The sequence below is a fragment of the Physeter macrocephalus genome, chromosome 19 (assembly GCF_002837175.3).
Source record: "Physeter macrocephalus isolate SW-GA chromosome 19, ASM283717v5, whole genome shotgun sequence".
Classification (NCBI taxonomy): domain Eukaryota; kingdom Metazoa; phylum Chordata; class Mammalia; order Artiodactyla; family Physeteridae; genus Physeter; species Physeter macrocephalus.
Window position 1 is genome coordinate 70,272,994 of NC_041232.1, and position 11,729 is coordinate 70,284,722.

At 36.7% G+C, this 11,729-nt stretch overlaps 1 protein-coding gene across 8 annotated transcripts in view; it reads left to right on the top strand.

Annotated features, from left to right (window-relative positions):
• Positions 1-11,729, top strand: part of WDR7 (WD repeat domain 7) — a 375,792-nt gene that overhangs the window by 70,384 nt on the left and 293,679 nt on the right. For all 8 annotated transcript variants that reach the window (XM_028480810.2, XM_028480811.2, XM_028480813.2 and 5 more), the window contains one exon: positions 4,388-4,602. In XM_028480810.2, the coding sequence (XP_028336611.1) occupies positions 4,388-4,602 (215 nt within the window). The remainder of the gene's footprint in view (positions 1-4,387; positions 4,603-11,729) is intronic.

Here is an 11,729-nt window from a genome sequence, read left to right on the forward strand (position 1 = left end):
GTCTTACATTTAGGTCTCTAATCCATTTTGAGTTTATTCTTGTGTGTGGTGTTAGGGAGTGTTTTAATTTCATACTTTTACATGTAGCTGTCCAGTTTTCCCAGCACCACTTATTGAAGAGGCTGTCTTTTCTCCACTGTATATCCTTCCCTCCTTTATCAAAGATAAGGTGACCATATGTGTGTGGGTTTATCTCTGGGCTTTCTTTCCTAATCCATTGATCTATATTTCTGTTTTTGTGCCAGTACCATACTGTCTTGATTACTGTAGTCTTGTAGTATAGTCTGAAGTGAATCATTTTTTAAAACTTAGTTATCCAATAAAATATAACAGAGAATATGAACTAATGTATATTTGTCTACTGGCACAACATGTATAAAGCAACATATATAAAGCATGGATATCAAAAAAATTAATTTTGATTTATTTATATTGATGGTTTTGTCTTGTTACTAAAATAACCAAAGAGAATCAGGAGGTGTCCAGTCTTTTTTTATTAGTAAAGGGTTTAGTAGCAAGTATTTTCTTCACATATTTGACCTTTTGCCTGCAGGGTTTAATACAGTAGAGATTTGATTTTATGTTTCTGTTTCACAGCATATGGCATTACATCATCAACTTTTCTATATCTTCTAGGTTTTTGTTTTTCATTCTGTTACAAAAATACCATAAGATAGGATAGGCAAAGACACAAAGGATGAAATGGTTAAGAAAAAATTGGTACTTTTCTAAAATCTCAGTAAAACTAAGTATAATCAAAGTTTCTTTTTTCCCTTTGGATTCACTTTGAAATTTTGAAGGAAGAGGTTGTTAGAGTGGAAATATGACTGTCTTTTCTACTTTCCTCCGCATAAGTCCTCTGTGCAGTTAATTACTAAGTCCTTCCCATTAGGTACTCCTCCCTTCCCTTTTTTCTTTCCAGTGTACTATTCTTATATCGGGCTATATTTTTTTTCCACACCTAGGCTATCTTTATTGGTTTCTCTGTCCTCTATTTCTACCTTCTAATCCATCCTGTACTCTGTTGGCAAATTAATCATAGGAAGTAAAACAATAACAACCACACTTGGTTCATGCCACTGTCTTAATGAAAAAAACATAAGTAATTTTAGTTCGCGTAGCCTTTAAGAAAAGGCACTCCACAGTGTGGTACACTCCTACCTTTGTCTTATCTCTTACTGTTCTTTTACACAGACATGTTACTCTGTGTGAAGAATAGTTCTAATCAAGAATATTTGGGTCACTGTCTACCACTTCTTGTCTTTTGTACCACCCATATTGTTGCTCATGGTTTTCATTCATTTGGAACATTATTTCTTTCTATTTGCTTATTTGTTTAAACAGTATATTATCTTTTAAGGAAATTTGAATATAGAAACAAAATTTTACATATTTTCCCCTGTAGTTACCATTTCTGTTGCTCTTTATTGCTCTGTGTAGGTCCAGATTTTCATCTGGAATGATTTCCCTTTTGCCTGATATTTAATATTTCTTGTAGTGCATGTCTATGGGTGATTCTTTCAGCTTCTGTATATCTGAAAAACTTTTTTATTTCACCATCATTTTGAAGATATTTTTTTTCTGGGTATAGAATTCTAGGTGGACAGTTTTTGTTTTTTCCTTTCAGTATTCCACTTTATTCTTGCTTGTATTATTTCCAGTAAACAAATCTGCTGTCATCCTTATCTTTGTTCCTCTATATATGCTGTGTCTGTTTTTTTCTGACTTTTAAAAGTTTTTCTCTTTATTATTAGTTTTGAGCCCTTTAGTTATAGTTTTCTGCATATTTCTTGTGTTTAAGGTTTGTTGTGCTTCTTGGATCTGTGGGTGTATAGTTCTCAAAAAATTTGGAAGCTTTTGGCCATTATTTATTCAAATATGTTTTTGATGTTTGATATCCCCCCTCTTTTCTCTCTTTGGAGACTCCAGTTATATGCCTATTAGGCTACTTAAAATTGCCCACAACTCTAGGATTATTTTTTCATTTTTAATGTTGTTTTTTCTGTGTCTCATTTTATAATTTCTAGTCTATGTTTTCAAGTTTACTGAGCTTTTCTTCTACAATGTCTAATATGCTTTTGTTCCCATTGAGTATATTTTTCATCTCAGACATTGTAGTTTTCATCTTTGAAAACTACAGGTTTGATTTTGGATATCTTCCATGTCTCTCTATTCAAACTTTTTGAACATCTGGAGTACAATTATAATAACTTTTAATGGTTTTGTCTGCTAATTAAAAAAAAATCTGTTTCATTGGTTTTTATTGATTTTATTTTTCCCCTCATTATAGATTATATTTTCCTGCTTTTCTCCAGAATAGCCTAAAGGTGGTTCTAGGGTGGAAGCAGGGAGATTAGCTTGTATGCAGTTGTCCCTAGGCAATAAATAATGGTGGATTATTAGACTAGAGTGATGGCAATGGAGCTGGTGAAAAGTGGTTGAAGTCTGAGTATATTTTGAAGGTAGAACCAACAGGATTTGCTGATAGTTGGATGAGGAGCATAAAAGAATGAGATGGGCCAAAGATGACTCCAAGGTTTCAATCATGAGAAACTTGAAGGATGCAATTCATTTTAAGATATTGAGAAGCCAGAGGGAGGAGTAGATTTTGGGAATATCAGGAATTAGATTTTTGATATATTAAGTGGAGTTGAATATTAGATATTCAAGTAGAGATGTTGATTTGTAAATTGTACAGTTGATGCTTGAACAACACAGGTTTGAACTGCCTGGGTATTTTTTTCAATAGTAAATACCACAATACTACATGATCTTCAGTTGATTGAATCTTCAGGTATAACTGTGGATACGGCTAGCTGACTGTATAGTTACGTGTGGATTTTCAACAGCATGGAAGTTTGGTGCCCCAATCCTTGTGTTATTCAAGGGTCAACTGTGTATATGAGTCAACTGTATATATGAGGGTCAACTGTATATATGAGTCTGTAGTTCAAGGGAGGGAAGTCAGAGTGGGTGGTACAAATGTGGGAAATCTTAGCATATAGAAGATATGTAAAGTCATGACACTGGATATATCACCAAGGGAATGTAGGTTGATAACGGTTGGGGCACTCCAGGGTTTAAATGTGCTTCTGTGATGTAAAAAACCAGCAAAGGAGACTAAAATGGACCTGCCAGGAAAAAGAAGAAAATAAAGGGTATGGTTGCCTGGAAGCCAAGTGACAAAATGTGTTTCAAGGAGTGGAGAGGAAGATCGAGAGCTGCTGACAGTAAATGATAGTAAAATGAGAACTGAGAACTGGCTATTAGATTTAGCAATGTGGAGAGTAGGTTCTGTGCACATTTGGTGTAAAATCTGATTTGAGTAAGTTCAAAGGAAGATGGAAGGAGAAAAATTTGGAGGTGGCAAAATAGGCAGCTCTTTAGAGTATGATTATGAAAAATGGGATACATACCTAGTTAACCCACCTGGGTTAACTGTGTGTGTGTGTGTGTGTGTGTGTGTGTGTGTGTGTGTGTGTGTGTTTTAAACAGGTGAAATAATTGCATGTTTATAAGCTGATGGGAATGATCTGGTAGATAGGGAAAACTGATGAAGAGAAAGAGGAGAATTGTTGACATGGTGTCCTTGGGCAGACAAGAGAGGGATGGGGTGTAAGCCACAGGTGTGTTAGGTAGGAGCCTGGATAGTTCATTCATAATTATTGAGTAATGTGACTGGAGATGTGGTAGTGGGAGTTTGTGGAATTTCTTTTTTAATTGCTTCTTTCTCTATGAAATAGGAAACAAAACTTTTCATCCAGATGAGGGCAGGAGATGGAATGCTGGGATTGGAAGAGAAAGAAAGTATGGAATAATGAACTAGGAGAGTAGGAAAACGAAAGGTCTATGGAAATGTGGTCACTATTAAGGGCCCACCGAGATCAGTGGTCAGGAAATTCAAGTGGATCTTTCAGTATGTTCATCATTCATGTCCATCTTCATTGTAAGGTGCAGAGTAGGTGGAGAGTTGAATTCAACTAGTGTTGAATTGATTCTATAAGATTGACCTGTAGTTTTAGAGGAAGGTAAAATTATAGAAATTGCAAATATAGAAAATTATTGTAATAGACTAATGGTGTGGTGTGATCAAGGAGACCATCTTGGAAGTGAAAAGAAAGTAGAAAAGCCTGGAGGAAATTGTTGAAATCTTGGCTCTGAACTTGAGTTTATTGGGAAGTTGTGGTAGGGCCTTACGGGAAAGGAAATGATTAAGGTAATGCTACATGGAAGATCATTAGAGGAACGAGATACAAGAAAATGTTTCTGGGAGGCACTGATAAAACATATTCCTACATTAAAAAATGTCCATGCATTTTCCTTTCCTAAAAAATGACTTAGAGTCTTCCAGAGTTGTGTAATGATTGTGAATATATATGTCTTCCAGGCGCACTGGACCGGTGTGTGATGGGGATCACAGCGGTAGAGATACTGAATGCTTGTGATGAAGCAACTCCTGCTGCCGTTGACTCACTTAGTCACCCAGCAGTCAACTTAAAACAAGCTATGACACGACGCAGTCTTGCTGCTCTTAAAAACATGGCCCATCATAAGCTACAAACTCTTGCAACTAACCTCTTGGCTTCTGAGGCATCTGACAAAGTAAGTTTTGTATGTGGGCTCATGTGTCCCCATTCAACTTCATTTAATAATGCAGCTTTGGCACGTCTTAGGGAATCATTTTTGGGAGATGACATGGGTGAAAAATAAGCTTCTGATTTTTATTTAGGTTTTCCAACACAGTTTTTAAGTACTTCACATATTTGGGAGTCTGAAAAGTGACTTGTTCTTACCATTCAAACTATTTTAAAATGATTCCAACAGAGTTAAGTGACTTCAGTTTCTGAAATTAGAGCAAACGTTTTATGTATAATCTGTCTTTCTGACTTTCTGACAGTCTCCCTGTAGAAAGGTTGAGCACGAGCTAATATCTTCAGGAGAAAAAAGTAACAATTTACGCATAATTTGGATGTTTCTAATTGTGACTTATCTTTTATTTTAAAAGTAGGTTCTGATTTATTAAGGTTAGGCCATTTAAAGATTTAAGAAAATATGTGAGAGTAAGTATGGTGAGGTTACACAAGTGCTGGCATTTTTCTGCAAGACCAAAGCTCAATCACACTTTCCTTACTGACACTTAAAATCAATGCATCAGTTACTTCTTCAGTTAACAGAAGATTTTCCTACTAAGAGAAGAACAGTCAACCCCAGTTCATTAATTGGCTACTTGTGTTTAGTTTTGTAGAGACTAGTCACTATTTTGTTTGTGGTATTTGTGTTCTGTGGTATTATTAGAACTAGTTTGTCTCTGGTAATGGATAAATGAATCCTAGAGACGATCCCAGTATTTTATCTGAAGCACTACTTAAAATTCCTACTTCCATCTTAGAATTCATTAGAATTATGAATGGGTAACCAAATACCTTTATTTTCATTCTCTCTTATTCCTGATTCCTATTTTTTAAATGATGAGATGTGGAATAAATAACAAAGAGGGTGAAAGGGTCATCTACAAACTTGAAAATTTGCCCATGAATTAGCGAGTGCTAATGACATAGGAAATACTATAGGCAGCTCCACTGACCCATGTCCTCCAGTAATTGGCAGTAATATTTGATCATTCTGTCTTTCCCCAAAATATTAATGTTTTATTGGCTTTGTTATATTGTATGTTTCATAGATTAGAATTGTGAAATCCTTCTGTGATTTTTTTTCATGCTTTCTGTTCCATGCTCTAAAGTTTGACTAGAAATCAGGCTTAAATGCATTTGCCATGCCTGTCATTTCTTTGAAGAGGTCATGTGGATGTTCCCTAGGAATTCAGTGTTCATAGCACATTGTCTGATGTTCTGTGTAATTTTAATATTGAGCAAACTTATAAAACAGTACATTCAAGGGCAAGCATGTAAGTTTTGTAATTCCCAAATTTATTCTTTTTCTTGTTGGTATCCCCTAGAAGTAAAAATTTGGAAAAATAATTATATAACTAGAAAATTAAAGAAAAATAAATGGTACAGTAACATTAATGAATGGCTTTTGTAAGTGGTCATGGTCCATTATGTGATTTTTACAATCTTGTTTCTCCCTGTTTTAATAGCACATTTTATAGTGCAATTAGTGATAAAAGCACCAGATACCAGAGACAGTACACTTATGTATTGTAAAATATATTGCTCGTGAACCTCCTCAGTCTTGTAGCAGTGGTAATTGTTGCCTGGCCTACAAGGAAAACAATTATAGGAGGGGAAAAGGCTTAGGAAGCTGAGGCTGCAGGAGGATAATCACTTTATGAAAAATGTATGTTGGCTGGACCATTAGGGATTTCTCTAACTATTTTCTCATGTTGACTTAGAGTCTCCTTCTGAGAGGAATATTTAAAGAGCCATCCTCTGGATGGCTTTCTAACCTCAAGAGAAATGAAACCCATGCAAAGTTAAAAAAAAAAGTAACCAAAACATAACTAAGAGCCTCTCAGTGGTACAGGACTTACTCTAGGGTATTGGATCTGATTTTTTTTCATGGATCTCTCAACAGAAAGTGAAACCTCTATGGGAATACTCTATATAAAATATCCTGGTTTTCCCTTGTTAGTATTAGCAACTGGGCTATTTGGAAGTAACAAATATTTTACATTTTTAATTAGGTTAATTATGCCAGACATATACAGCTTTACAAGCAAAGATAATTTACTGTGCTGTGATTTTTTTTTTTCTTTCACTGGAAGAGCAAGAAGGTGTTAAGTACAATTATCCTTTATTATTGGATAGAATCTTTGGAAGGTGTGTGTACTCAAAACCCTGTGTATTCCACTTATGACATGTATCTTATATTTCTCCTTGTATTATAATGACATATATACTTACCTAATTCTCCCTACTGAAATCCAGTCTTCTTTTTTTTTAAATTAATTTTTACTGGAGTATAGTTGATTTACAATGTTGTGTTAGTTTCAGGTGTACAGCAAAGTGTATCATTTAAACATATATATACTCTTTTTTAGATTATTTTCCCACATAGGTCATTACAGAGTATTGAGTAGAGTTCCCTGTGCTATACAGTAGGTTCTTATTAGTTATCTATTTTATATATAGTAGTGTATATATGTCAATCCCAGTCTCCCAATTTATCCCCCCCACCCCCCGCCCTTTCCTCCTTGGTAACTGTAAGTTTGTTTTATACATCTGTGACTCTATGAAATCCAGTCTTCTTGCAGACAGGGATTATGACTTATTTATCTCATCTCTGTGTTTTCCCCATGACATCTCGTAGCAGCTGTGCAATAAATATTTGTTGAATTGGATCATGTGTAACAGGAAGTGCTGATAGCCTCTGCTTCAGCCTCTTTGCCCATCTCTTCTTCATTCCCCTCACAGTTGATTGTTTTGACTTGACAGTCAAATCTCTCCCTATTCATGAGACTCTAGATGTGGAGTGTTTATTAGGTACTTTGCCCTCTGTTCAGTTTTGCAATTCTCTCCGTTTGGTTTTGGTGGGCAAGTTGGTCCCAGCATAACTCATTCTCCTTCCTTGCCATCTCTGTATTTACAAACTTCCTGAAATTAACTCAACTTCCACCCCCTCCTTTACTCCTGTTTCTTGTGGCTCTAGGCCAGGGTTGCTCAACCCCAGCACTATTGACCTTTTGGGCTGGATAATTTTTTGCTGCGGGGGACTGTCCTTTGTATTGTAGGATGTCAGAGAAGCATTTTTCCTCTACCCACTGCATGCAAATAGCACCCCCTCTCTCCTAAGCATGACAGTCAAAAAGGTTTTTAGACATTGACAAATGCTTGCTGGGGGGCAGAATTGCCTCTGGATTAAAAGCACTGCTTTGGAGAAAAAAAGCTGAGAAACGGTAAAGATCCTACATCCTATTTTTGTGTCTTTCTTTTCCCCACCCCAGTTTTCTTCTTTAATGTCTCTCCTCTTTGAGAATGGTGAAGCCAGCCTCAACCCTCATCCCTTCTGCCCACTGTGGCAGAAATAGTTCTTGCATTCTCTCTGGGCTCACACCTTTCTGTTCAGACCTTTCCTAAAACACTTCCCTTTGTGTGTGGTATTTTTTTGTTTGTTTTTTGAGCTTCTTGAGGACAGGAGTTGAGTTTCTCCCCCTTTTATTTCCAGTGCTTAACATAGTATGTGGAGCATAGCAAGTACCCAGGAAATGTAGTGTGAAGTTAGTTTGCAAGTGTAGATTGGAGTCATGTGTAATCAACTCGAATGCAAAGCCGAGGACTTAACTCAATGAGTAATGACACGATGTTGGGTAGTCTTAAAAGGAGATATTTGTTTAAGAATGATTTTGCCATGTCTGACACTTATATGCAGACCACTTTATAAATGTTGACTTGGGAGATGAATTGTGATGCTCCTGGGATGATATAGTGAGAGATGTGGGAACTGGAAAGGATTAGGCCGTGGAAATGTAGACGACGGATAACTTGTAAGCTGTTGTGTAGGTTGAATAAATAGGACTTCACAAATGAGCAAGAGAAGATTTGAGACATACAGGTTGATTTCCAAGATCCAAGCCTGGGTAAAGGCGTGGTGGAACTGTTAACAGAAATAAACAACTCATGGCATAGGCTTTGAAGTTGATTGTAACAGGAGACATTTACCTCTTCTGTGTAGTGTTGAGAGATGGGGTACATGTGGCTGGAGCAAACAACCTCCAAGAAAGGAATGATACGATGCTGGGGTAGAGTAGGGATGGGATTTTATTTCCTAAATGAACACTGGAATGGAGTGCCTGAATTAGACTGCAGCTGACATTTTGGGGTACCTACTATCATTAGATTATTCCAGATATGCTGTTCTCCTTAATTCTCACTACAAATAGATGAGTTAGTTATCCTCAGATTTGCAAATGATGAACCTAAAGGACATTTGGTTAGAACAGAGATTGGCAACTTTTTTTCTGTAAAGGGTTAGATAGTAAAAAAAAATTAGGCTTTGTAGCCCATATTGCTTCTGTCACAGTGATTCAACTCTGCCATTACAATGGCATTAAAGCAGCTATAGACACTATGTAAATGGACTGGCTCCCAATAAAACTTTATTTACGAAAACAGGCAATGGGCTGGATTTGGCCCCTGCATCTGAAGATTGCATTATTAATATCAAGGTTGTGGGTACAGTTCCCCCATGGAATGGCCTTTGCTTCATTTTTGAAAAACAGTTCAAAGGAGTGGTTTAGAGCCCAAGCTCTGGTCACAGGCGTATCTGTGTTCCAATTGCATCTCTGTAACTTCCTGCCTGTTGGTGACCTTGGACAAGTAACCTCCAGTGGCATAATTGAAAACAGATCTTTGTAAAGGAAGTAAAGGTTGACAGTCAATTAGAGCAATGAAATAACATCAAGACTTGGGGAATAAAAAAGAGCGTATCGAGTTAGTAATTAGTAAAGTCATTGGTCATCATTAAGAGCTGTTTTGGTAGAATTAGTTGGGTCAGAAGTCAGGATACAGCGAGCTAGGAATGAGCATGAGGTGAAGTGGAGGCACAGTGTGTGGAGGAAGTTTGCTTTTGGAGAAATAAAAGATTAGTAGCTTCAATGGCTGCAGGGCTGAGCAGAGTTTATGCTGTGGGAGCTCACTGAACACTTTTGTTGGTGGAGGGAGTGATTGGTGGGGCCATGGAAGAGGACATGGTGTTGAGAATAGAGTTGGAAAGTTCACCCTTCTTAGAAATTGTTTCCTTATAATCTGTAGTGATGAAAAGAGGGAGGTGTATATAACAAATTATTTTCAGTGGAAGAAGAGAAGAGTAGGCTGTGATACCTGTTTTAAAAAAAGGAAGTGGTTATAATCCCTTGAAGGTAGAGTCACCTTCTTCTTTTCTTTTAATCCCTCATTAAACTCAGAATAAGTAGTATACTGGATTAGGAGTTACAGGACTTGTAAGATATAAATAACTAGGAGATCATAGCTGGCATGTCATGGCATTTGAGGAATGCATAAATGAATATGTCAAGAAGAATGTCTGGGCATATCAGGTGATCTTTTTGACAAGTTTTCCCACAAAGCATTTGCCAGACACTGGTTCTTGGTGAGGAGATCTTGGTGGACGCCTTGGGCCAATGGGATTTTATTAGTAAAGCTAGAAAACCCTTGCAGCCATGGAATTCATTTTTTAGGCCTACTGTGTGTAATTTTTTTGTTGGGCCCCATTACATCTTGGGCATTGTTGTATCAATCAGAATCACCCTACTTATATTGAAAAATGATGAGGTTGAAGAAATTGAAAATTGATCAGGATGATTTATCTTTTACCTTCCATTTCTCTCTCTGTCGTCTAATTAGTCAAAACCCTGAAAAAATGAATGGACTATATTTGTAAAGGTCAGTAACTTTGTATTCTGTGTAACTAGGCAAGAGAATGGAATTTACAAGTCAAATATAACCTGCTGAGAACATACTCTGTGTTTTTTGCTTGCAGAATTCACTCTGTTAAAAAAAAATTGTACTGATTGAATTGACATTATGATTCACTGTGAAAAGGGCACTTGTAAGGTACAGACAGAGACAAGCCAAATGACGTTATGTACAGGGTACCAGGCCTTGTCTGGTGAACTGTTTTCAGCCTTAGAAAAATTCTTATGATATGCCTGACCTTTGAAGTATCAATTAAACTTGCTTAACATTCTGCTCCAAAAGTTTAATGAATATTTTAAAAGAAAATATGAATATGTTAATTGTATATTTATTATATACTTTGAAGTATATATGAGTTCAGTTCTGGGTTCTCCTAAATGGTTATTAAGACAAAAATTTTATATTACACTAATTGTTGTCTAATAGTTAATAAAATTAAGAGACTTAGCTAAGCTGCCCTGCCTTAAGAAAACAAAGGAGTGAAGGAGGAGAATAACAGGAGTTATTAATAAAGCAGTTATATAATAAAGGAGTAGGAGGAGAATAAACGTTTATTAAATGCCTTTGTGACCAGTGATTCCCTTTGATGGAGGATAATAATTAGAAACTGAATCTGGATGCTGTGTGCACTCATTGCTCCTGGGATGACGTTGCATCCAGGCCCTTTCAGTAGACAGAGCTAGGTAGTATTATGTATGCTTACATGAATACACACTTACACAAACACGTACGTCTTTAAGTATCTCTCTATCTTCCTAAATATATTAAATACCTTGGGTTAGCACCATTACCTCCAATTCCAACCAAACACCACAGTGTTGGCTGTAGCCTCTCCTCCTGGCTTGTTGTAACTCTCTTCTTCACCTGCGAGAAACCTCTCCCAGTATTTTCAGTGTATTTATTTGGTCAGTTCCCCCTTTGTGTAAACAATCTCCCGCTCACCCCAAATCTCTTTTTAGGTGTGCCCACCAAAAGCTTGCCTCCCACAAAGGAAAAGAAGTTTCATTTCTTCTTGATTGTTAACATTTTCTTTCTTTCCACCTTCTGCTTCCCTTAGGCATTATCAATTGTATTCATTCATTCTTGTGTTTCTTTCCATTGAGGCTTCTTTGCTAAAGTGATGTTTTCTTTTATTTTTAATTCTTTTTTTTAACATCTTTATTGGAGTATAATTGCTTTACAATGGTGTGTTAGTTTCTGCTTTATAACAAAGTGAATCAGTTATACATATACATATGTCCCCATACCTCTTCCCTCTTGCAACTCCCTCCCTCGCACCCTCCCTATCCTACCCCACTAGGTGGTCACAAAGCACCGAGCTGATCTCCCTGTGCTATGCGGCTGCTTCCCACTAGC